Source organism: Poromitra crassiceps (genome assembly GCF_964638095.1).
Source record: "Poromitra crassiceps genome assembly, chromosome: 17".
Classification (NCBI taxonomy): Eukaryota; Metazoa; Chordata; class Actinopteri; order Beryciformes; family Melamphaidae; genus Poromitra; species Poromitra crassiceps.
In genome coordinates, this window is record NC_139635.1 from 9,262,174 (window position 1) to 9,289,853 (window position 27,680).

The following is a 27,680-nucleotide window of genomic DNA, read 5'->3' on the forward strand; positions in this document are numbered from 1 at the left end:
GTTCGGTTCAGTATACGAGCCCAAACCGGTTTGATCACGTGCGAACCGAAAAAACCTAAAAACCATTTTTTTTTTTTTTTGCCAGTCCATTCTGATTGCACTATTGTTCGTATTAGCCTCTTCTCAAGTTGCACTAGTAGGCAAAAGTCTTATTTTGTTTATTATGTTGATGTTTGAAGAAAAGTTAAGCTGAATAGTTATGAGAAATAAAAACAGTGTGTTGTTACAGTTAAAAGGTTCTGCTTATTTGTATTCAGTGTTCGTGCTGGTTGGCAGCATACCAGCTTAGAGGTGCATTATCGCCACCAACTGCAGCCGCTTTGATACGTTTTTTGGGGGAATATGGAACCGGTTTCAAAATGTTCAAACCGACCCATGCCTAGGCCCTATATTGTGTGAATTTGTGAGTTTTGAAGTTTATAAGGCAGCTCAGCTGTAAGCCAATCCATTCTGATTGCACTGCTTGTGTTTTTATTAGCCTTTTCTCAAGTTGCACTATAGGCAGAAGTCTTATTTCATTTATTATTTTGATGTTTAGAAGAAAAGTTGAGCTGAATAGTTATGAGAAATAAATACAGGGTGTGTTTGTTACACAGGTGTCCTGCTTCTTTTTATTCAGTATCATTGCTGGTTGACAATACCAGCTTAGAGGTGTATTATCGCTTGTAAAATACATTAACTCTTTCCACTCTGTCTCTCATTCCAGGTCCATTTCCCAGACGTGGAGAGAGTGGAGTGGCTGAACAAGGTACACACAACACACACACACACACAGTAGTCACTTACTTGACACCGGGAATGTCCAGCATATTTGTCAGTCCGGTCCAGTTGATGTCCAGCATCTGAAGGGCAGAGAGAAAAGGTGCAGGAAATGTTTGAATGAATGAATGAATGAATGAATGAATGAATGAATGAATGAATTAATTAATTTTTTTTATTGGTCACCACCACCACCAAGCATACACTTAGGTCATAACCAAAGGTTAGGGGCAGAAGCAAACGCTTATATAAAGCCCCCCCTTTTCTTACAATTAAAATAAGTAAATCATCATGTTCATTTCCTCAGACATTTTGGACATTGTCCTTACTTGCCATCAAATAAACAACAAAGGATTTCAACAAACATTTGAGATAAAAGAGATGAGACAGCAGAGCATTCATTCCCAATTTAGATCAAACGAGCGCTCCTGTCAAAGTAAAGCACTTGCTTAGTTCTTATTGAAGTCAGGAGTCATCTTAACACATTCAGTGCCAGCCATGTTTTCAATCCTGTGGGTAAGTTGTGCCAGGGGTGTTTTTGACGATTCTGGCTCATTTTACAACGGCCGAGGATTCTTTTCTGTTAAGAATTCATGAACACCAATCATCTAAAAATAACTAATAGAATGTGTGCTTTCTCTGTCTAAAAGAGTTAGTTTGCAGAGTTAGTAGTTATGTAGATATTAGCCGTTGAGTACAGCATGGTTTCAGCGTCTGGAAATTTATTCAGAGATAAATGGCTTTTTGTGAAACAGTCACTTTAACCATTCATTTTTGGCATCAGTAAGACCGTCAGACATTCTAAACAATAGTTTTGAACAGTAATTTCCTCCATAACAACAGGAAACACCCCTCTCATTCAAACTCCTCCCTCCGTGTGTCTTCTCCTCCTTCCTCCTGGCTGTACAGCGGGCGTGTCAGAAGCGCTTTTGCTGCTGCCTGCCTGTGTGCCTGCCTGCCTGCTTGCCTGCGTGCGGACGCTCCTTGTGCGAGTCAAGATGGGCCGGGGAATGCGTGGGCGATGGGCAGATGTTGATTCTGGCCTTTCTGAGGTGTTTCAAAGTGTGTTTCACCTATGATCTATTTTGCAAATCGCTCTCCGCTCTCTGTGTGCTGCTGCCGGTGCGCGGCCGCTCTCAGGCAAGACAAGTCTTGAATGGATTACTGTAAAATCGCCACGCCATTTCCTTGAACGGCTTGCTCCCGGCAGTTTTTTCTTTGATTTCGGTCGTCTGGGGGAGCACTGTCAACACTTAGTGGGTCGGTAAAATAGATTATACACATTATCTTGCTCCAATAGTGATCTCGAAGATGTAAAAGTTGTTGATTGATGTCCCACCGTCAAAAAAAAAAAATGTTTATGTAAGACGAGTAAACTCGGCTCTGGCACTTAAGCGTTGGATTATGTAAGACGAATTATTTCGGCTATGGCACTTAAGGTGTTAAGACCTGTCAAAGTAAAGCACATGCTTAGTTCTTATTGAAGTCAGGAGTCATCTTAAGACCTGTCAAAGTAAAGCACATGCTTAGTTCTTATTGAAGTCAGGAGTCATCTTAAGACCTGTCAAAGTAAAGCACATGCTTAGTTCTTATTGAAGTCAGGAGTCATCTTAAGACCTGTCAAACTAAAGCACATGCTTAGTTCTTATTGAAGTCAGGAGTCATCTTAAGACCTGTCAAACTAAAGCACATGCTTAGTTCTTATTGAAGTCAGGAGTCATCTTAAGACCTGTCAAAGTAAAGCACATGCTTAGTTCTTATTGAAGTCAGGAGTCATCTTAAGACCTGTCAAAGTAAAGCACATGCTTAGTTCTCATTGAAGTCAGGAGTCATCCTAAGACCTGTCAAAGTAAAGCACATGCTTAGTTCTCATTGAAGTCAGGAGTCATCCTAAGACCTGTCAAAGTAAAGCACATGCTTAGTTCTTATTGAAGTCAGGAGTCATCTTAAGACCTGTCAAAGTAAAGCACATGCTTAGTTCTTATTGAAGTCGGGAGTCATCTTAAGACCTTTGCTCACAAGACGGCTTTGTTTTTGAGGAGAGAATCAACTTTGGTATCCATCAGCAATCAATTTCTGTTTGCTTTTGAGCTGTGGAGTGGATGATGTCACGCAGCTGTTGCAAATTCGTGCTTGTTTCTTCAGAAATACATGTTGTGATTTGGGGTGACGTGCATTATGTGAGAAAGAAAGACAATTAACAATTATTAACCATTTAAGTAGGGCCAGGATGTTTTTCTTTGGTTCGGGCTGATGTCAAAGGGGTTGTCAGGTAGAACATGAACTTTTATTCAAAATGGGATATTCCAATCAGTGTTGTCTAGCTCCTTCCCAGCAGAATGACTCATCAGGGCCTGTGTCCACCTAGCATCTTTTCATCAGCTCCGGCGTCTATTTTCAATTGTTTCCAATGAGGAGAGAGCGTATGCGGGCGCACACAGAGGTCTAGAGTAAGTGCGCTGCGTCCAGCGTCTATTTTCACAGCGCTCTGGCGTTGAAAATATTGTAACTTTTCAGAAAGACGCTGGTGTCGGGTGCTCCTTTTCTGGCAACTAATCATATGGAAAAACTATCGCAACAGAGACAGAAAGGCTCAATTGTGGGAGCAGATTGGCTAGACACTTAATATTTCTGGTGAGTGTTGAGCTAAATCACTGTATGTGTGTTGTTTGCTAATGTTAGCTGTCAGCTATCAAGCTACTACCGCACTGAGCTAACGTTAGTTTCAGACTGCTTCCTTGTTATATTGTGCGCCGAGATCAGCGCTTCCCAGCGCACTTCCAGCGTTTAATGTCGGAAAAAGACGCTAGGTGGACACAGGCCCTCAGACACCAGAACATCTCACAAACTTCTTCAGTGTCTCAACAACTTATAGTTTCGACGGATTAGATTGAGCCCCCTCACAGCCCGCGACTGGCTGCAACATTTAAGCCGTACAGAAAGGCACATGTTGACTGTGTGTTCTTTGTGCATGAAGTGGTCACTTTCTCTCCCTCTCTCTCTTTCTCTCTGTCTGTATGGTCACTTTCTCTCCCTCTCTCTCTTTCTCTCTGTCTGTCTGTATGGTCACTTGCTCTCCCTCTCTCTCTTTCTCTCTGTCTGTCTGTATGGTCACTTTCTCTCCCTCTCTCTCTTTCTCTCTGTCTGTCTGTATAGTCACTTTCTCTCCCTCTCTCTCTTTCTCTCTGTCTGTCTGTATGGTCACTTTCTCTCCCTCTCTCTCTTTCTCCCTGTCTGTCTGTATGGTCACTTTCTCTCCCTCTCTCTCTTTCTCTCTGTCTGTCTGTATAGTCACTTTCTCTCCCTCTCTCTCTTTCTCTCTGTCTGTCTGTATGGTCACTTTCTCTCCCTCTCTCTCTTTCTCCCTGTCTGTCTGTATGGTCACTTTCCCTCTCTCTCTTTCTCTCTGTCTGTCTGTATGGAGGAACAGACTTTTTTTTTTTACCTTTATTTTAGGGGTAGTCTGACTCAGAGCAACGCATTCACACCTGGAAGCTGACCAGTACATCCACAGTCTGATCTACTGGCCACTGAGCAGCTCCACAGGAGCGGTTGGGGTTAAGGGCCTTGCTCAAGGGCACCTCAGTGGTGGTAACGAGGGAGGGGCAAGCGCTGCCAAGACTGAACAGATTCTGACAATATATGCCTTATGTTGGTTTGGAACTTGTATAATCATAATGACCATTATGCCTCTTTTAACACTGACACATAGCGCTCATTGTTTGTGTAGCTGTCTTTCTGATTGTGATTTAGTTTTTAGCTTGTGGTTTTCCATTAGTATGTACATGTTCACACACACACACACACACACATGCAAATATATAAACACCTCATCTCTGTCTCTCTCACTCTCCCTCTCTCTCTCTCTCTCTCTCACACACACACACACACACACACACACACACACACACACACACACACACACATACACACATACACAGTTAACCCTGACAGAAGAGGATCATGGATGCAGACGGGCTGATTGAGTTAGCCTGCGTACGCACAGGAACGATTTTCTGAAATGATTTGATTACTGAGGCTGGGAGGGAAAGACCACATGGTTCATTACATCCACATCCAACTCTGTTACAAAGACAGCAGCACTGCAAAAACTAACGCCATCATTGCATCTTGTATCCAGGCCTATCAAGCTTATTTTAGGATTTGTGTGTGTGTGTGTGTGTGTGTGTGTGTCTGTGTCTGTGTGTGTGTGAGTGTGAGTGTGACTGTGTGTGTGTGCGTGTGCGTGTGCGTGTGTGTGTGTGTGTGTGTGTGTGTGTGTGTGTGTGTGTGTGTGTATGTTTACTGCACTGGCATTTCATTTTACCAGTTTCAACTATGACACTTTTCCCCAGGAGAATATAACTTGTTTCAGCACATTTATTTAATCTGAGGTTTTATGATAATCTAATCATCAGCATCTATCAATTGAAATCAATTGAAGCAAGCAAGAGTATTTGCGAGTTCCTTGAGATAATTTGATAAAATATCATGAGCTGATAGGTCTGAAAACCAGATAAAATCTGAACAATTTGCCATTTTCTGCAGTGAGCGTATTCATCACCAGGAAAAAAAACTTTACTTTAATATGTATACTACAAATTAACGAATGACAACTTGTCCCTTCGAAGGCAAACTACTAGTTCAAACTACTGACATGGAACAGAGAGGAAACCGGGACAACTAAGTTCATGACATCCACATTTAACTGAGTTACAAAGAAGCAGCTGTTTCAGTCAGAGGGGAAAAAAACTGGTAGGTTGGTCGATACATGTATTTCCTAATAATGTTACCACGATGTCCCAGTAACCTGTTTTCATATGGGAGCAAGCCGGGCATTTTAATTGGGATTCTCACAGGATTCTCAGGTGAGGTGAGTTTGACCTGGTTTTTCTAACCCAGATACGTCGACACAAAACCAGGCTACTGGAGTAACCGGGTTAAGAAACAAATGTAAACACAGCCAGCGAATCCAGGAAAACTGTAAAAGAGCAACGTTTGGCACTGCATTCATTCGTATTAAGAGCTGCAATTATTAGTCAATAACTAGTTGTCATCTATTAAATTATTCGCCAACTATTTTGATAATCAATTCATGTTTTGTTTTTTAAGAAGAAAGTGAAAAGTCTCAGATTCCAGTTTCTTACAGACCTAGCACTAAAATGATTTGCCTTGCCTCCGAGGTACGTCCAAGGCGCAGGCGCGCCACGGGCGAAGGAGCACAACGTGCCGTCAACAATGGCACCCAACCAGCAGGGGGCGCTCAGAATTGAGGTACCAGAGAGATAAGGCAAAGCAATTTAGGGCTAGGTCTGTAAATGTGAATATTTTCTGATTTATTTACTTCTCTATGACAGTAAACTTAATATCTGTGGGTTGTGGACAAAACAAGGCATTTTTAGGCTTTTCGGACATTTTATAGACCAAACAACTAATCGATTAATCAAGAAAATAATCATCTAATAACTGTCAATGAAAAGAATCGTTAGTTGGAGCCCTAATTGCTATTCAGATTCAGAACGAGCTAACAAACCCGTTAAAGAGGGACTCCAGACTGAAGAATTATCCATATCAACAACAATCCCAAACAAACATGAAATAGACAGCTATCAGGCTACAATATTAAAGCTATTACACACTCCTATACATCAGGAGAGTCCTTTTCTAGGGCCATATGATTTCCGCAAAACGGGAAAAAGCGGATGGAATCATAGAATTTAGTAATAAAAATCGAATCAACAGTAAAACATGGGATATTGCAGAGTTTTCCATAATTTGGCTGAAATTGATCAAAAGTAGGCCTATTTATCAAAATCAAAAGTAGACCTAATTATTGTAGTCACCTAAATGAGTTCATAATTGTGAAATAGGCCTAGAGAAATAATTCTGTTTTCGATTGGGGTGTTTTGAGAGGGGGGTGGGTCTTGCGTGGGACCCTTACTGCTCCTCACAACATGGTTTTCACTTTGAGAAACATGTTGATGTTGTCTGAGAGAGACAAGTCATCAAGAAAACAACAAATATCCATCCTACCCGCCAAATAAAAATTAAAATGGAAAAAAATTTAATTTAGAAAAAAAAGAAACGGAATTTGGAAAGAATAAAATGGATTTCATATGGCCCTATCATGTTCAAACTCGTCCACATAACGCAGAGTAGAGGGCATGCTGCACGTCTCAAATGGAACATCATGGCATCAAATCCACACTTAATGAAAGACAAGAAGCACATAGCTGTGATTCAGCTCATATTCATGACCTTTCATGAAAAGAAACTCTCGATCTGAATAAAGGTGAATTTCTGTAATTGAATCAGGCTATCTCTAACGATGCTGGGGGAAAACGTGGAGGTTTGAATCAGGCTATCTCTAACAATGCTGGAGAAAACATGGAGGTTTGAATCAGGCTATATCTAACGATGCTGGGGGAAAACATGGAGGTTTGAATCAGGCTATCTCTAACGATGCTGGGGGAAAACATGGAGGTTTGCACGCTATGAAATGGGGAGTAATGAAGACAAGCTAGTGTCGGAGACCGAGAGTTGTTTTGCGTGCATCCATAACCGCCCGGCACAGTAAACTAATAAAAGTCCAGCAGGGAATGAATGCAAACAGACAAAGACATGTTCTCATAAATTGGAGAAATCTGATGTGAGGGAATGTGATTATGATCTGAGTGCATACCGTACATCTGAGTCTGTTTAACACAAACCGCTGGTTTCATCCTGTTTACTTGCACACAGTAACGGGTAGCCAGAAGTGACCATATTTGGATGAGAAGAGCCACCACTTTCTCATCTATTTGACTCTAAATGGGACCATCATTTCCAAAATGAACATCATGCTGTGTTGAAGAAGAATTTAAACTAGAGATTGAGACATAAACTCATTAGGAAAGTGTTTACTGAGTTCATAAAGCAAGTGAGAGCTACAGTAGCGTCATTTTCCGCTTGCCTTCTATACAATCTGACTTATTTTTGCAGCCATAGACGGTATAAACACGAGGTGTATAAAAACACCTCGGTACAGTATGTTACAGTACGTTACAGTATGTTACAGTATGTTACAGTATGTTACAGTATGTTACAGTATGTTACAGTACGTTACAGTACGTTACAGTATGTTACAGTATGTTACAGTACGTTACAGTATGTTACAGTATGTTACAGTATGTTACAGTATGTTACAGTACGTTACAGTATGTTACAGTATGTTACAGTACATTACAGTACGTTATCTTTACAACCATCTACCAAAAGTACCAAGCAGGCCTGCATTGCATTATTGCACAATCCAAATCTTCCTCAAAATTGGCCATTTTCAGTGTGTAGCAACTATAGCTTGTTAGCTAGCGTTGTTGTTGTTTCACAGCGGCAGAGGCATTTGAGAGCGACACGCAGGGAGCGGAAAGGGATTTCCCTGAAGTCGCTCAGCCTCAGACTGAAATGGTCGGCACCAATGGCAGAGCTTATCCCCGCAGCCTGCTTCCAGTGAGTCAGACTAGCCTGTATAAAGCTAGAGCGGTTTGCAAGACTGCCCTCTGCCTGTGGCTGAGCAGGGTTACCACAATGCAGACGGCAGGAAGGATGATCCTGACAGGAATAACTTCTCTATGACTTTAAACAGATATGATTCTTCTTAGATGTGTCGACCCAAAAGCAGATTACATGAGTAACCGGATTAAGAACAGAACATTTGTGTGCATGTAAACGTAGCAACAGGACAGCCTTGTCTAACTGGACTCTAATGTTGGGTTGGGGGATTTGGCTCTCAATGGGAAAACAGTGGCTCTCCTGTTGTAGCGGTATAGCCTAACACATGATCATTTTAATATGACTTAGAAACACTGAGCACCCGCTGTAAATAGAGAGGCAAAGTGAACGTCACTTCCTGCTTTTCTCCCTGTACCAGCGTGTGAAAAATATGAATGGTGGTGAACGGAGAGATACGTTACTTGTTTTGATCCTGTATGAATTGTGCCACGGGGTTCAATTATGTCAATTTAAAAGAGAACTCTGCAAGTCAAGAAAGTCGCAGTTTGTCCTGAAACTGAAACGTAAGGTTATATTATATTTATTATACGTCACTTACGCGACTGGTTGTGCGCATAGTCTTTCTGATTTATAACTTATAGGGCAACCGTTTTACCACAAACTGAGACTTTCTCAACTTGCAGAGTTCTCTTTTACATTGACAAACATGACGTGTGTGTTTTACTCCCGTGGCACAATTCAAACGGGATCAAAAAGGTAACGTATCGCTCCGTTCACCACCATTCATATTTTTCACACGCTGCTACAGGGAGAAAAGCAGGAAGTGACGTTCACTTTGGCTCTCTATAATTAAGCTCCCGCAGCCATAATTGTCTGCAGCCGCTACTGGTCGTCAAGGTTACCAATTGTGGACCAAACAGGGGATGGTGTGATGATGTCAGAGAGAGAAAGATAGACAGACAGAAAGAGTGAGAGAGAGAGTGAGTGAGTGAGTGAGTGAGTGTGTGTGTGTGTGTGTGTGTGTGTGTGTGTGTGTGTGTGTGTGTGTGTGTGTGTGTGTGTGTGCGTGCGTGCGTGGGTGTGTGTGCGTGCGTGTGTGTTTGCATGCGTCTGTCTGGAATACAGATTGAGCACAAAGCTGAAAAAGGTTGTAAAATATAAAAGAGGCTTAAAATGTCAAAGGCTATATAACACATGCTGGTGATTGAAGGCTGCGGTCGGTGAGCTTGTGTCTTTGAACGCTCTTCTATTCTCATGTTGATGCGGCTGGCAGAGAGTCTGTGTCCTGAAATGACCCCGACATTAGACTTAAGAGAAGTGCTTCAACTGCTGTCTGAAGTAACTCTTGGCTGATAGATCGATACCAGAATCCTTTTACTGTTTAGAGGTATGCAGGTATGGAACACCCTTCCCACATATATTACACAAAAGAAAAGCAAAAAACATTTTAAATTCTTGGTAAAACAGCACTTACTACTGTGATAATATATAATATATATGGTGATGGTAATAGTTATATGTATAATTATATATATAAGATATGGTAATGGTATATATACATAATATGTGATGTAGTTTATGTATAAACTACATATCTGTAATGATATGTAGGTATTTCTGATGTATGCAATACCTTGAAAGGTACAGTATGTATGTATGTAATATCCAAAACTGTACCGTTTGTACAGAATGTATTTTTTACACAGAATGTAAATTTTGTATGTGATTGAAACTATGCAAATTGTTTGATGTCTTGAAACTATGCAAGTTGTTTGACCCCAGGAAGAATAGCTGCAGCTCTGCTGTAGCTAATGGGGGATCTTAAATAAAGACAAAGACAAAGACAAAGACTTCCTATATCGGTATTGCCCCCAGAAATTCAGTACTGTGGGCGGAGCTGCAGTATCTCCAGGGTCACAGGCAGGCACACACACACACACACACACACACACACACACACACACACACACACAGATCATGCAGACTATGATGTATTTATTGCTATTTTAATGACAGGAAAGGTTCTGCTGAGGCCCGTCTGACTCAGCAGCATGTGAGCCTGTTGCATCAGCAGCACACTCACAAGTTCAAAGTTTCATTATAATGTGCCTATAATGGCTTAGCTGGGAAAATAATACAGCTACTGTACTGTATTGTTCTGTACTGTACTGTACTGTACTGTACTGTGCTGTGCTGTACTGTACTGTACTGTACTGTACTGTGCTGTGCTGTTCTGTGCTGTGCTGTACTGTACTGTACTGTACTGTACTGTACTGTGCTGTGCTGTACTGTTCTGTGCTGTGCTGTACTGTACTGTACTGTACTGTACTGTGCTGTGCTGTACTGTACTGTACTGTACTGTACTGTACTGTACTGTACTGTGCTGTTCTGTTCTGTTCTGTTCTGTTCTGTTCTGTACTGTTCTGTATTGTACTGTTCTGTACTGTACTGTACAACTCTCCCCAGATCGGCAGAGGGGGCGGAGCAACGACCGGTAGAGCAGGGGGGATTGGCCAAGTACAATTAGGGAGGAAGGGGGGGGGGGGGGGGGGGGGGGCGATGCTCCCTTTCCTGACGGAGTCGTATCAACGCCTGAATCTGTCAGATAAAACATGTGGAGGCAACAGGAAGGAAGACGCAGCCGGGGAGGAATGGACTGATAAACAGAGGCGGGGATTGGCTGCTTAATAATAGGCATGTGACATGGCGCCCACTGTTCTGCTGGACCAACCAGCACTGCAGTATCTCCCACAGGGTTCACACAAGGTGCTTGAAGTGCTTGGATTTGGAGGGGGAAATGAAGTTCTGGAGTAGCTTGAAGATAGCCCTTTTTTAGAGAAAGCGATGGGGTTTGGAGCCCTCAGCGTTGTCATTTGTGATGTTTGTTCATTTGATTAATATTGGCCGTAGTCTTTGGATAATGTGCACAGAGCAATTCACTCTCATCGCGCTCCTGTGAACCTCTCAGTTTGGAGCTGGATGTACCTGTTTGGCTACATTTAGCACCGCTCAAACTCACTATTTAAATGAACATTCGATGAATCTATCCATTATGACTCCCATGTTGTCATATTCAAATATTCTATTCATTTATTATAAATTATATTATCATTACTGTTGTTTGTGTTGGTGCAGGGTTTGAAGATGATTGTTTTGTTTTCTCAAGGCTTTAGAGAGAAGACGCTCTTGATGTATCAGGGACCATTCGTACCTCCTATGTAAAGACCTGGGGCAGTAAGGGGCCTCAGAGGTCTCGGTTGCTGCCGAGACCCAGTGAGAGGACGGGGTCAAAAGGTCAAGGTACTCGGGATGTCGATCGATAACCGTTTAACCGATAATCGACCGGTTCAACATTAACCGATTAATACTAACAGTTAAACGGTTAAAAAAATGTTGCATGTGCCCTTTAACACATGCTATGCCATGTGGGTGGGCAACGCAAATGCAAGTAAAAATGTCACTGGTTGCATCAGTGGGGGAGTGCCTCATAATCATGTTGTTTCCCTGCATAGTGCATTAGTGCATTGATCATTGTGGTTGATATTAAAACATGACTTTTTCTTCACTGTCTCACTCTCTCTCCCTCGCTCTCTGCACGTTCATCATGTACACGCACACACTGAATGATGAAACAGTAGTTTTTACCGTGTTCCAAAGATGCAGACATGAAGCGTCTAATTGACGATTGAAAAGTATCAATTAACGTTACTCGTTACTGTCCAGAACAATTTGCCATTTCACAACGAGAGACAGATTGTTTTGAAACTTTTGAAGCCCACCCGTTATTTTAAACAGGCGAAAGCGCACCAAGAGCGTTCTGATGCGCGTCAAACTGCCTTGACGCCCGTACTCAGAACCTGTTTCCATTTTGGAGTGTCTACATGAGGCCCCGCCCTCTCTCTCTCTCTCTCCACGCAGCGACTTTCATCCCCGCCGTCATGTGCTCCGCAAACAAATCTCATGGCACTTTAAAAATAGCAAGCATGTCAAATATAACGCTACACTACACTAGGGATGCAGCGGTATGAGTTTTTGACGGTATGATAACCTTGGACAAAAATACCACGGTTTCACGGTATCGCTGTATTGCGGACCTTTATGTGCGGACCATCTGTGTTTTTACAATAGCCGAAATATTCCCATACGAGCCGACGTCGTCTTTTTAGATGGGGCGAAGTTCAGGGGGGTCCTTGCGTTCTCCTGCTTCAGCCATTATCACACACATGGTTGTAAACACAGTCAGGGACATCTCCTCTCTACTGTGCTCTAGTCTAGGTAGGCATGCAGTCAGGGGGAGGGGCCACGTAAGCTGCACTCTACAAGCGACCTGGGCACTTTGTTTTGGGGAAACAGCTGATACCGTGGGGAAGGTATGACGGCAAATTTGAGTGGTTTTGATATGGTGACTTTTTCAAACCGCTGCATCCACACTACACTATAGCAAGACTGTCTGAGTGAGAATCCTCTTCTAAACACATCGGCTACTAATATATATTTCCCTGCATCTCATGATGAGATTAGATGAGATTAAAGTTTGGACAGACTGCTTCATTTTTTCATCCCGCCACAGCACTGCATGATGGACAGGTAGGATGATTAATTACAGCCTCTGGCTGACAGCGACGCAAAACTACGTTATAACAACATTTTATTCATCGGTCATTGTGCCTGCCTAGTGCCTACATATAAATTAGTGGCCTTTTCCCCAAAATACTGATGGTTCTGTGCTGTGGGTATGTAGCCCATCTGATGCCTGCGTTTGGGGCAAACACTGACAGCTGCGTGCGGACTTGCTGCACTCGTCATGTCGTGCAGCCAGACACACAGAGAGCATATAGACACCTACAGCCCTCGTCACAGATGAAGAGAGAGAGGGAGAAGGGTGGAGAGAGAAGCAAACAATTTTTTGCAGATCTGAAAAGCAGGTAAACCACTGTTGAATTAGTGAGAATGTCAGAATGATGTCAGAAGGAGGAGAGAGCGATAAGCGCGTCAGTGCGCCCTGCAGCCCGGAGGCTTGGGGCGGCTGGGTGTTGTGAGGTGCTCTTCAAAGTGGAAATCCGTTCAATTAGCAACACGTTTCGTTCTGAGCTTTTAAAATTCATTTCTGCTGGTTTTATTAGACTATTTCCGACACCAGCAGTAAGATAATTCACTTGAGAATTGTGAGTATGGGTTTTTTCCTCCGCGTTTCCCCCTTCTGCAATGCGCGCAGCTCCTACACAGTAGCCTATCGGAGGAATGTTTTTGTTTAGTGTGCTGGAGGATTCAACTTGTCTTTTCGTTTTGTTAATGTGTTTTTTCTGCTTGTAGATGTAAAAATAAAGGCTTTCTAATGAAAAAAATAAAGCATTTGTTGTGGTAATTGTTTAATTGGGCACAGACAGTCAAATTGCGCATTTTAATCTCGGTTAAACGCAGTAGCGGCTGGTGCATTTTTGTCCAGGGAGGGCTATACCAAATAGGCCTGGACAATGGGGTTGAAATCAATATGATAATCATAAGGATTATTCTCAATATCAATATCATATGTTTCACGTATGCAAAATCAGTGTTCATCTCATTGAACTGAATGGTGATGTCAAACAAACCTTACATTTTCAAATAATATTCCTGCCATACCTCATTTGATCAGTTTTTAAGTAACATTTGCTTGTCATCATCAATTTAGACAGCAGAAATGTCACTATTAAAATAACTTCATATCAATATAATCACGATGATTCTACTGAAAGACAACAAACAATAATAGGCTATTGAATTAATTATCATCCACTCCAGCCCTAAATCAAGCAAGTAGTAATGGACGTTAGCCTACTAGTACCTTCTGAATCATATGGGCAACAGATTAGACTTCCACAGCATGTGAATGAGTTACATTACATTACCTATGAGGAAAGCACGTTCGTGCATGCAAATAGAGAGTCCGTCAAGAATGCATTGCCGTCGCTCTACCTGGCCCCACCTCCACCTGGTCGGTGACCAGGTCGGTGACCCGTCGGTCAAGAAACATTTTCGACATCCCTACAAGGTACTCACACGTTTATGTGAGAGGACGGGGTCAAAAGGTCAAGGTACTCGCAAGTTTCTGTGAGAGGACGAGGTCATAAGGTCAAGGTACTCACAGGTTTCTTGAGGAAGAAGACAGACAGGGCTCCGACCAGAGGCATGTCCCCCAGCAGAGGCTCCATCACCACTCTCAGCACCCCGTGAAGCTGCGTGCACGCACACGCACACACACACGCGCACACACGCACACACACACACAAAGACAAATAACATGATTAAAATGAATTATGAAAATGAATTATGAATTCTGCTGCAAAAAAAAACTATCTCGCCTCTGTGGGCCTTCTCTATGTGCTCTGTCTCTCCCCTCATTAAGTATGCGCTGTTTTGATAAGATAATAAGATGATCTGTTGGGATGGATTCATCTTTGGTGCAGTTGATTGTTTTCTGTAAATGTTCCCATTCTACACAGCAGCTCTGCTACAGACAACAAGGTTTGGTGGAGTGTTTTGTGATGTCACAACATCACGGAAGTCAAAACGGCTCGTTTGGAGGCACCTTTTCCTTCCATGGCTGCTGTGGCTTTTAGGACCATGTGCTTTGAGACTTCCATGATTATTACACCCACGTCCTTTATAATCACAGAGGCAAGGAAATGTGGTTTTACACAAGATGAAAGTATTGTAATGTAAAGTATGTTACTGTATTGTTATTAACGTTACTGCTGGGAGTGCTAACTTTACGTTAGTCAGGTGGCTAGCAGCAGGTGTTATCACCCGTTTCTCCTCACAAAGCGCTCCAGACAGCGCTTTTTCCACGGCAGGAAGACGCTGATGTCAACACGCGCCATAAGGAGTCAAGATCAATGAGGTGTACATCTCTTTTTTTAACTCTTCTTAAAACCTGTTATTAGTTGGCTTTTCACTTTGTCTGAAATATTCTTTCATGCTCAATTGCTCTTATTTTTTGCGTGCTTATAACTCGTCTCATTAATATAATTCATAATTTTTTTATTTTAATTCTTAATTTTGCTGTTGATGTTGGATCCTCTCTGTGTTTTGGCATTTCTCCATTTTGTAAAGTGCTTTGCTTACACACTGACACTGTGTTCTTTAAAGCACTATGTAAATAACGTTGACTTGACATTTGGCTGTCTCCACTCACTGTCAACACGCTGTACACAATGGTAGGAATGAATGTCTTGTGTGAGTGCTGTTTTCTTAAATCTCTGAATAAATATATATGAAACAAAACCAAATGAAAGAATACCTTTGTGATGCTACAGTATCAGGCATATAAGCCTTTGTTGACACCGGGCGCTATTCAGAAGCAGAGCTGAAGCTGCGCTGAACAGAAGCTGAGTGTCACGCTAAACCGGTCACACAAGAAGCACTCTCTTTTCCTCAGCGCCTCGCTCGGCGCTGCCTTCCCCCCCGCCCACAACTTCATGACTCTTGACGTCATGCCTGACAGCTCGGGTTCAGCGCGCTGCACGCTTGGAAAATAGAACAGAAGCCGGAACGATCGCTTCAGTGTGGCTTCAGCGTGGCTTCAGCGTGGCGTGCGGGTGGTGTGAACCGTCTAGCCAGTTAACAAGGACACCAAAATGAAACTGCGTGCCTTTAGCGTGGCTTTGGCGTATGGTGTGTGAACGAGGGCTAAGAGGATATGAATGAAGATTTGAGGGATAATTTAGAAGGAGATGCCAGTATTTCAGCTACACTGTAATCCACAACAGGAATATATGTCAATAGATATTTCTCTATTCCCCAAATATTGATATTGGTGCCCAGATCAGTGCAGTTAATAATATGCAGCTTGTATTAGAAGGCTTTCGTTGCTTCATGCGTGATGTGACGGGTAGAATGTGTCCCCGATTGGCTTATTGAAACTTCAACAGTAAATGACAGTTTGTTTTTTGAGCACTTAAAAATAGCTGTAGGCATCTCACTAAGTGAGGTTCAACACGCCCATCCAGGAGTTCATTGAGCACGGAGGCCTACATGTTGGCTGTATTCACAGTGCGTGTTTTTACTTGTAGATGTTTTGGAAGTGAAGTGAAGTTTACTGTTGAGAAGATCACAGCATGTAATCAGACCTGCCATTCTGCAGGTACACCTGATTGGAGTGAACATTTCACTGGTTCTCAAACCTTTTTGGCTGCAGTACCCGCTTTCCCTGATTTCTGAATCCATGTACCCCCTTTAACTGACTACAACATTTTGCTTAGAAAACGGCAAGAGAAAACATAGCATAATGATGCAATGAATGAATGATAACCCACCTTTTGAAGAATGTAAAAGTACAAAACAAGAAATGGAGTGAAAGATTTGCCTCATGATGAGCAGATTTACTTTAATGAGTCATTTATTTTCATGATTTATTCTGACATTTTTCCAGTTCCCCCTTTCTCTCAAGAACCCCTGTAGTACCTCCACCTACCAGGGTGGGGCGTACCGCAGTTGAACGACTGTCCTGGGAGAAGGGAAGTTGTTTGGCTTTTCAGAGGCAGCCGACTCCCCGGCCGGCAGGCTGGAGTGACTCAGGCCTCAGACATGCAGACCGCACGTCTGCACCACCAAATTTGGTGGCAGCTCTGAGTAATCAAATAGCAATGTTTGGCTCATTAAAATGGAGTCAGTGGAAAGATTGAAGATAGCCTTTTCGCTTATCTGCCCCGGGAGAGAGAGGATACTTTAGAAACCATCTCAACTGTACAACAGACCACACAGTGTTAGTATACAGTTTGAGCAGGTCGGCCCATCGAGATGACCAATCTCACGTTCAACTCAGACCTGAGCAACACACCAGCATGAGGGATGCACCATATTGGAGGATTATTTATTTTTCTGTCAATATTTCACAACTCTTTTGGTCGATTGCCGATACTGATATATAAGTGCATTTTTTCCCCACCTAATTTCAGTGAACATCAGGACTCTCCTGTAGTGGAATTAACACATTATTATGCCTGGAAAAATAAGAAAACTACTTTGTCTTAGGTTATGTCAAACATAACATTTTCTTTTAAAATTAATGTCAGTGTTTCCGTTATCTGGTAATTGCTGGACTTTTGCCGTTAAAATCAAAGTCCGACAAATTAAACTCTCCTGGACACCAAGTCCGGTGAAATGATCTCCCTCTCATATTAAATTTCCATAAATCTTCTTCTACCCTCCAATACTCCCCACTGGCCAATAAAATCAGACGTTGTCTCCTGAAACACTGGAACATCCTTCAGGTCCACAACACCTTCACACTACCCCCCAGGATTGCCTTTACACGCAACCCAAATATCAGAGACAAACTAGTCAAGACCTCCCACACTCCCAGCATCACACAGCGCACCATCGATTCCCTGCCTCCCCCCGTTGGACACTTCCCCTGCGCACACTGCTCATGTTGCGCACAGTCTCTCAAACTCAAAACGTTCACTTCCCCGGACAATCAGACTTATAAACTGAAACACCTCACCACCTGCGCATCGCAGGGGGTAGTATATGCCATCAGTTGCCCATGCCCCTTCCTGTACATCGGGAAGACTACCCGCCCTCTACGCACACGAATCATTGAGCACAAAAGTGCTATTCTCCGTGGCGACACCAAAGCCCCACTAGTCGAACATTTCCTTAACAAATCACATATTGACAGTGATCTCCGCTTCTGGGCTATTGACCTTATCAAGCAGCACCCGAGAGGCGGTGATTTGGATAAAGCGCTCCTCCAACGCGAGACACGCTGGATTCATACACTCCACACAACCGCTCCCCACGGCCTCAATGAGGACTTTGATCTTTCATGTTTCTTATAGTCTAACAGTAACACCTATATCTGCTCCCTCCGTTAAAATGTTTCACCTGTTCTTACTGTTATTTCTATTTCTTTGTGATGTGCCATATATCTGTATGATGTCTCCACATCAGTGCATTAGGTGCACTATTATTTATAGCCTATGTGTTTTTTGCTAATAGCCTATATTGCATTTCATTGTAACCTGGCTTATAGCCGACTTGTTTATAGTGTGCTATTTCTAGGTCTGTATTTATCTCTATGTATTTATTTCTCTCTACCCTATGCATTTCTGTTTTTTGACGTGGCTCATACGTCACAGTATCTTTTCCGTGTGCCACGTCGACTCACCTTGTGCCACGTATTGCTCTTATACAGGTGCGGTAACCAGCTTTTTCCGCCTACAGCCTGACGAAGACCAGAGGTTGAAACGCGTTGCGTCCCTTGTGCCCTTGTTCTCTTTTGAAGATGTACTTTCTATTAACTGAATAAGTATAACTGTACATTACTTCTTAATTAAATCCTTCTATAAGCATCAAGAAGCTCCTTTTTTCTAATTACCGGTACTGTTTATATTGGCCTGCTGAGCTATCTTGCCGCCACTTTTTTGACTTTTCCATAAATCTTCTTTTAAATAAGCAGCCTAAGTGAATATGTTTATGTGTGAACGAAACAAATGAATGTTACATTCACAATTAGGATGCACGCTCTGATTGAATGTGCTCGCCTGCATAACGGCATGCAGAGACAAGAGAGAGAGAGATAGAGAGAGAGAGAGAGAGAGAGAGAGAGAGATGAGAAATCAAACCTTAAAAAGTATTTTCTGAAACCAAGTGTGTCTAACGTTATTGTCAATGATGAGGATAATGTTATATTAAAAGCAGACTACAGCTGATTGACACGCGGTGCTCCAACTCGCTTTCAGAACGGACGGACGGATAATTAAACTTCACAAACTCGAGCTGGGAATATTTGCATCAAACTGATGCATCAAATATGCTATTCTTGTTAGTTACCTGTAGGCTATCCTTCATCTGAGAACTGAAAGCACTTGCCAGTGTTGAGCACATCTATCCACGGATATTTTTTTTTTAGGTGACTAGGCTACTATTTTGTTTTTCTCAATCGTCTCAAAACAAGCCCCTACGAATTCCACTGCGGGCTCCAAATTCGGTGGAATTTGCGTCCGTTGTCTGAGACTCAGCACGCAAGGCAGCGTAGCGTGTATCAAAGTCAACGCTGCGCGGAACGGAGAAAATAATTTCTAAAGCGCGAAGCTTGCATTTCGGCTATTCCGTTTGATTGACCGGTCATAGAAGCATGTGTAACCGAGTTGAATCAGCGCGGATTCCTCGTGAGTCCCGAGTGGTAGCGAGTGGATTGGTTAAACTCACTCCCCAGGTATAAAGGCATGTTAACCAGCTCCGCCAAGGGAGCTAGCTCTCTTGGTGTTGCGGTTAACATGTTGGACTCCCAAGCCGAGGGTCGGCAGTTCGAATCCACCCCTGGACAAGCCCTTAACATGGGTTGCTGCAAGTACCACCTACACAACGCCGTTACACATGGTTGGTGCAGGGAATTTACAAGATTATAGCCTACAGACTGCGATTAATTGCTTTTAAGCTAAAGAATATACACAGATCTAATATTTGACCAGAATTTATTGCATTTGTCCGGGAGACTGAAATCTGACGGACATGTTGACCGGCAATGGAAACGCTGATTTATGTAACATTTTCTTTCAAACAAAAATATAAGATTCATCCTCATCCATTTAGTCAACCATCAAGCATTTGGGCATAAGTAAAAGCGTAATTTAATAATAATCGGCAGGAAATGTTTGTTTCGGACCGCTGCTGATATTTCGTTTTAAAGAATTTATCAGCTGACACGATGGCGTGCTGCATCCTTAAGCAGCATCACGGCAAATAAAGGTTGATCAAAACGAGGAACTGGCTCTGCAAACTTCCCAGGAGAAAATGACTCATCAGACACCAGAAGCTCTTCCCAGGAGAATGACTCATCAGACACCACAAACTGCTTCAGTGTCTCAACGACTTCTTTTCTTCAACAGATTAGATTCGGACCGCGACTGGCTGGAACATTTAAGCCCGAGAATGTAAGTAGAGAAAGGCAAATGTTGACTGTGCTTCATGCATGAAATGGTCCCTTTCTCTCTCACACACTTTCTCTCACTTTCTCTCCCTGATATCTGAACAGCAAACATGGCCTGATCCTCTGCCTGGCAGGGGAGTGGATAACCTCTCCTGATCCTCTGCCAACATGGGAACAGGGGAGTGGATAAGCTCTCCTGTATCAGTGGCTGTGTCAACATCATTATGTAAAACTCTGTCTTGGTGAGCTCGTGGGTAAACACGCCGGTCATGGCCGCTGTGGCGAAAGACAACCTCTGAGTCAAAGTGTCTTTTTCATCTCCTCCTGTATACTGTTACAGTTAAAAGTGCATTTGTTTTCTCCTCCCTTCAGAGGCAGGTGGGCGGGGTTTACCAGGTTTTTGTTGTGCTATTGAACCCACTACTTAAATATGAGGTACGCTTAATTTCTCCTACTCTTTGACGTGTGTGTAAATCTTAAAAGGCAGATGGTCTGAGTTTTCCCACATTTAATCTCTTTTAACAGTTGAATCTGACTTAAAGCTCCGTTCAGTCGTTTCTTCTATTTGGGGGCACTGCGCCTGCACCTAAATGCTACACTTCCCTGTTTGTATGTTCAGATACAGTATCAGCCTTATTTGACGGTTTCTGCTTCTACGCTCTACTTTTCTTACCTTTCTGCAGTGTTTATAACTGGTTCACTGGAAAAAAAAGTAGCTTCAAATATCCCAAAATGTTCTTGTCTCAACTTGTTTCAGTAAGTTGTTTGGGCAGTGGTGGCTTAAAGGTTAGAGAAGCGAGCTTGTGACCGGAAGGTCATGAGTTCAATCCCCGGGACCGGCAGGATAAATCTGGGTGGGGAAAGTGAAAAGGCAGTGCTTGCCCCTCCCTCATTACCACCACTGAGGTGCCCTTGAGCAAGGCCCTTATCCCCCAACTGCTCCAGTGGAGCTGATCAGTGGCCAGCAGATCAGACTGTGGTTGTACTGGTCAGCTTCCAGGTGTGAATGTGAACAGGGCACTTCTGAAAAAGAGAGCATTGCTCTCAGTGAGACTCCTCCCACTGTATAAATAACGGTCCGAAAAAGTAAGAGAAGTGGCGTAGCAAATCAGGCCGCTAATCAAGCTAGCAAGCGGGGAAAAAGAAAAGGGGGAAAAAAAACTGTGTGCCGCTTGTGCTTTGGGGGAACACGACAGCCTGGTTCTCAAAGATCAGTAGCTCACGAAATCCCTCAGTCCACCACGTTTATCTGCATCATGTCCTTTTCCACATCAGCAGCTTCTTACTCAGTCAGTTTAACGTTGGCCTCACACTGCAACCTCACCTCAGGTACAACACTGAAGATGCACTATTGACGATTTGGCTGTTGCTGTGACTTAAGGTACTTACACATCGGGAGCGATTTTTTCGTGCGATTAATTTGCACGTCAATAATATTTTCCGAACCTATTTCAGTCAATGCAACCGCATTTATTTTTTCGAACCATGGTCGATTTTTCAGAAATTCGCTTCCGACGAGTACACTGCGCATGACTCCATTGGCCAGTGGGGCTCCTCTTGAGGCGAGAGGAGGGCATCTGCATAGGCGAGGATCGAGGATAGGGGATCCCCCCCCCCCCCCCCCCCGTGGGGGATCCTACAGGAGTCAAGACTCGTTGGTGGCGGACTGGGGAGGTGGGTGGGGCAAAACGACGCTTCAGAGGACGGCTTCAGGGGAGATGGACTGCCGTAAAGCTGCTGCTGCTATGATCGCCCAGAGAGAGAGAGGTGACGTAGAACCCTTGCTATATATAGGAGAATGAACTGACGTCATATCTGACGTCATTGCAGACGTCATACTTGGACTTTGACTGACCACAACATAGCTGACGTCATACTAGATCATACTAGAACTTGACTGACGTCACGGGGTGATCAGATTATGCATGTGTGGCCTTCTGCTTGAAATTTGGTCTGGAGACCTCACTTCAATCATGAGAGGCCAGTTGGTAGGATTTAACAAACTTTATTTAGCAATCGGCATGCATGGCAAATACTTTGGCGCATGACTCCATTGGCCAGTGGCGCTCCTCTTGAGGCGAGAGGAGGGCATCTGCATAGGCTAGGATAGGGGATCCCCCAAAAGTGGCTGTGATTGACAGGTGGGTCAAAACTCGCATCGCAATTTCGTGCCGTATATTCGCATCGCTCTTGATGTGTAAGGACTTTTACTGTCACAAAAAACATGGAGCTCAGAGATGGAAGGCTCCTCATTCTCTGCCTTTTGAACATTGGGCATCTTGCTCTTCAGCTGTGGACCTGGCTGTCATGGACATAGATGTCAGTGGCCTGTATGCATGGCGCTAAAGTAGAAAATATTACGGCGTGGAATGTATTTATTGAAGCCGTGCGTGGGGACCATGGACGTCACCATGATCGCTATAGGCTGCGTCTTTTTTTTTCTTGCTGTGTGGTGGAGACTGTCCACTTATTGATTCTGTGTGGTTATGATCTGAAAGGCACATATATTCTGTGAGCTAATATCTTTGTGGGTTTGGGAATGGGCGGGGGTCCTGCGGGGAGGGGGGTTACAGTATATTCTGAGTGAATCTGGTTGTGTATGTGTATGTGTATGTGTATGTGTATGTGTATGTGTATGTGTATGTGTATGTATAGTTTGTTTTGTAGATGTTTGTGGTTTTTTTGTCATTTTCTTTCTTTGTCATGTGATTTTTTTTTTATCAATAAAAAACTGATTCAAAAACATGGATGATGCAGGCTACTGGAGGTGTATTTGAGCACGGCATTATGTTTATTCAATGAATCTTGATGACCCGCTCCACTGGAAATGAAAACGTATCAAATCCACCATCAGTAACATGTAAGTCCAGATCATACAGTGACCGCTAGTTTGGGTGAAGTAGCGTTACGTCCTCTGCTGGTATAAAAGTTAATAGCCTACAGTATGTGAGTTCCACGGCAGAAATGATGCACAGAACGCATCGTCGGTTAAAGGATACTATCCGTAGGAAAATGAACGTTCACAAAGTGTTTTCTATTACCAATGAGTGGATGCGCCGTTCCGTAACTTCAAAAATGAGCCCAGCCCAGGGTCTCTCTGCGTTCACCCATTGCAAAGATATTGCAGGACTTTCATGATGGTCGCAGGTCATACTTTCCTGGCAAATTTGGCGGATGTGACGTTCTGCGCGTTCACGAGCCTGCCTCTTGTCCTCCTGGCTCCAGCCGGAAATATACCAACGAAGAAGAAGGCTAACAGGCAGTGGCTAACGTTCCATTCGTTGCTAGCTAATGCCAGCAAAAACAAACAATACAGCCTAACCCTAACCCTGTAATGTTGTTTTGGCTGATAACGTTAGCTGCTTGCTAATGGATTTACCACCTGGTCAGAAACTAATAACATTACCGTCTTGTGTGAAGTAATGCAACAGTCACAAATATGCCTAACGTTACTACCGTTATGCTTATGGTCATGGAACATTATTGTTTGACTGCAGTTAGCTGCGGTGGTGAGACTGCCTAATATTATAACATTAGCTTGATGCTATATGCGGCTAACTAATAGATTTACATTTATAGAAATTACCACCCAGCCCCCCTAATAACATTACTGTCTTGTGTTGATAATGAATGCAACAGTCGTAAATATGCCTAACGTTACTGTTATGCTTATGGAATATTGTTTGACTGTTCAGTTTGGTCAACCCCAGGCATTAGACAGTACCGTATAATACAGGGGAAGCAGGGCAGCTCCTGGCTCACATTAACGTGAATATCCCTGCAGCCAATGCAAGCCAAAACACGACCAAACATGCCACAATAACCTCCGATAATTCATCCATAATATCCTTCCTGGGCATCTCGATGTCATAGGTTTTTATGAGTTAACGTTACAAAGCAACCACGTGCGAGTATGGTGCCCGCGCGCCAGCTCGTTCACATGCTGCCTGCAGTTACTCTAATGGCCACCGGTGTCAGTAATATAACTTACAGATAGGACCTTTAATCAGTTAATAACATTTTTAATTGGTGAAGGTTAATCATTAACATCCCTACAACATACATTGTTTTGTAAATGTGGTGTAAATTGACACAGCTGTCATACCTGTATACTTTTGATCCCAGCTCTGCAGTAGTATTTCTTGATGTCAACATCGATCTCTGTATTCCCCACAAAACTGGAAGCAACGGCAAAAGCAGTGTCTGAATATACTGATGTGAAAATGAACATGACAGTAAGGAAATAAGGAAGATACAGGAGTTTACAGTTATATGTTTTGCAATCTGACTGATCAACAGAGATGGGAAGTAACGAAGTACAAATACTTTGTTATTGTAGTTAAGTAGGATTTTCAGGTATCTGTACTTTACTGAGTACAGTATTTATTTTTCTGACAACTTTTTACTTTTACTTCCTACAGGCCTACATTTTAACAGAAATATCTGTACTTTCTACTCCTTACAAAACAGGCTAGTTACTTAAGTTATAATGCACAACAGACAAAAACGATGTCTGTCTGGCTCTCTCTCTCTTGTCGCACATCCAAAACAAGACACGTCTACGGTGTGGCCGATGATGTCACGGATAAATCACAGATGATGTCACAGATGATGTCATCAGTGATGTCACTCGAACAATTGCATCAGTGATGTCGAGCATAGTAATGGCATAGTCTGTACTGGACTACACCAAGATGGAGGCAGGTATTTGAAGGTCTAGTCTGTACTGGACTACACCAAGATGGCGACAGAACAGGAGAACAGGTGGTTTTTAGGGCAGCGAGAGAACCAAAAACTGGTTTGGTTTGTGTCAGCAAAACTTCAGGAACAAGTTTTTCGAAAAAGGAAGGCTCAGTGAGTGATGTCATCAGTGAGTGCAGTGATGTCACTTGAGTAATTGTGATGTCATCAGTGAGTGATGTCTTCAGTGATGTCACTCGAGCAATTCACCCTTCGCTAAGTCCTGCCCCCCCTACTTTTATTAGGGGTGGGGGAAAAAATCGATTCACCTAAGTATCACGATTTTTAATGTCACGATTTTTTGGATCGATCTTTTATTCCAGAATCGATAATCGCAAAAAAAAAAAAAAAAAAAAATTTTTTTTTTTTTTGGGTGCTTGCAGTCAGGCCACTCACTGAACAGCAGGCCAGGCGCCGCCTACTGGTTTACTAGTGGTTTTATTACTCTATTAGTTAGTCTGAAGTAATAATTACACTTCAGGGTTAAAGTGGGTGCATCTCATTGTAAAATTGGACTTCAAACGGCCCAAATCTGGCTTCAAACGGCCCAAATTTCACGCGCGTTGGCCCATATCGGCCTGGCCTGCTTGGTATCTAATGCCCGGCCTGAATTATGATCCCAGTCCGCCCCTGTTTTTAACTATATCGCCCAGCCCTACTCATGATATATAATATACAGTCTCTAGTGTATGATTCAACTTTTCCCATGTTCTAATCTAGTGTAAAAAAGCAAACAAACTGAAAAAATAAAAGAAAAAAATAAACAAAAATCGCAATAAATCGTAATATCGAATCGCAATAATCGTAGAATCGCAATACTTAAGAATCGCAATATAAATCGAATCGGCACCCAAGAATCGTGATAGTATCGAATCGGGAGATAAGTGAATCGCCACAGCCCTAACTTTTATACTTGATTACATTTCAGAGCCTCAGATTTTTTACTTTTACTTGATTAAAAAAGTTGAATCAGTACTTCTACCAGTCTTTATTTAGACAAGTTAGTGTATTTCTAAAGAATATGTGTCTTTTCACATCTCTGCTGATCAACCAGTCTCAATTCAGTCACAAGTCTTAAAGCACAACAAGTCTCTCAAGTCAAGCTCCAAGTCTACATGTAGTCACATTGTCATTAATGTCAAGTCTCATGTCTAGAACAAATCAAGAGTCAAGTATCAATTGAATATCTTAAAGAAAACTAAATATCTATGACTTTTCAATGCAATATGGTTTTGATAGGATTCAAACTCACAACAAGTTTGATTTCTATAGATGGTTTTCAGAGAATTGTGTTACACTTTGAAACCTATCTTATTTCCTGTCAGCTATTGTATTAGCAAACACTGCAACAGGAAGTAAGCTAGGGGCAATTTAGAATGTTGTCAAGTTAAAACCGTCGATAATCAGTTTCAACTTCAATCAATTCAATCATTCCAGACAAATTCAGAAAACCGAATTTAAATTCAGTCGTCTGCTGGAACTAATCTCATCACTTTCAATCTAAGTCATTTACACAAACACAAGATCTCAAGTCAAGACTTTAGAAACCTTTTCAAGTCAAGTCAAGTCAAGTCCCAAGTCACCAGAATCCAAGTCTCAAGTCTTTGCTTCATGCGTCCCCTCTCTCCCCCTCCCTCCCCCTCTCTGGAGAGGGATATGTGAAGCGCTTTGACTATCTAGAAAGGTGCTACTGTATATAAATCCAATCAATTATTATTATCATGTCAAGCCTCAAGCAAATAGAAGTGACCACTCCAAGTCATGTGACCCGAGTCACATGACTGACGCTCTCATCCAGAACATGGGAATGCAACAGTAAAAAAAAAAACTTTAAATTATTTGATCTCCAACATACAAGAAACAAACTGGTAAGAGAAACTTATTATAAGTTATTTTAAAAGGTATATATAAAGTTATTATAGAAAGTTATACATATATATATACCGTAAATTCCGGACTATAAGCCGCACCTTTTTTCACGTTTTTTGGCCTTTTTTGGCCCCTGCGGCTTATATAACGGTGCGGCTTATCTATGGATTTTTTCCAAAAAAAAAAAAAAAAAAAAAAAAAATCTCTCTTTTTTAGCTCTCTTTCTAACTATAAATCCACTTCTGTTTTAATTTCCTCTCTTGCCCTCTTTTCACCACACTGTATGACACTGTATGACACTGTGTGCACTGTAAAAAAGAAACACAGGTGGTGTTGTGTTATGTTGTTTTGTTGAAATGTTAATAAATGGGAGCTTCCTCAAACAGCCATCTCTTTCCCGACAATCCCCTCTGTGCATGAACCCTTACATATGGTAATTAAACATTAAAACACGATAAAAAAAAAAAAAAAAAAAAAAAAATACCATTAAAACTCCCGCGGCTTATAGTCCGGTGCGGCTTATATATGTAAAAAACAGTCAACTTTGCAGGTGCGGCTTATACACCGGTGCGGCTTATAGTCCGGAATTTACGGTATATATAATACGGACAGTGTGCAAAAGCGTTTAAGTGAATATGAAACTCTGATAGAGGTTTTATTGTTACCTGATCTGCAGGTCCATGATGATCTGCCTCTTGTCCACGTTCTCTGTGTAAACCTTCACCCCATTCACTCTCAGAGGCTGCAGAGACACAGAGGGGACATAATGACTGAGTAAGTTAGGTTCACTCTCAGAGGCTGCAGAGACACAGAGGGGACATAATGACAGAGTAAGTTAGGTTCACTCTCAGAGGCTGCAGAGACACAGAGGGGACATAATGACAGAGTAAGTTAGGGGTTCACTCTC

The 27,680-nt window shown here is 42.5% G+C and overlaps 1 protein-coding gene across 1 annotated transcript in view; it reads right to left on the bottom strand.

Moving 5' to 3' along the window:
• The window catches only part of LOC310792188 (extended synaptotagmin-2-like), a gene marked incomplete at its 5' end in the record, with an annotated part of 95,671 nt that overhangs the window by 49,356 nt on the left and 18,635 nt on the right, over positions 1–27,680 (bottom strand). Inside the window, 4 exons of the mRNA XM_083653917.1 lie at positions 787–842; positions 14,376–14,465; positions 24,270–24,342; positions 27,439–27,515. Of these exons, the coding sequence (XP_083510043.1) occupies positions 787–842; positions 14,376–14,465; positions 24,270–24,342; positions 27,439–27,515 (296 nt within the window). The remainder of the gene's footprint in view (positions 1–786; positions 843–14,375; positions 14,466–24,269; positions 24,343–27,438; positions 27,516–27,680) is intronic.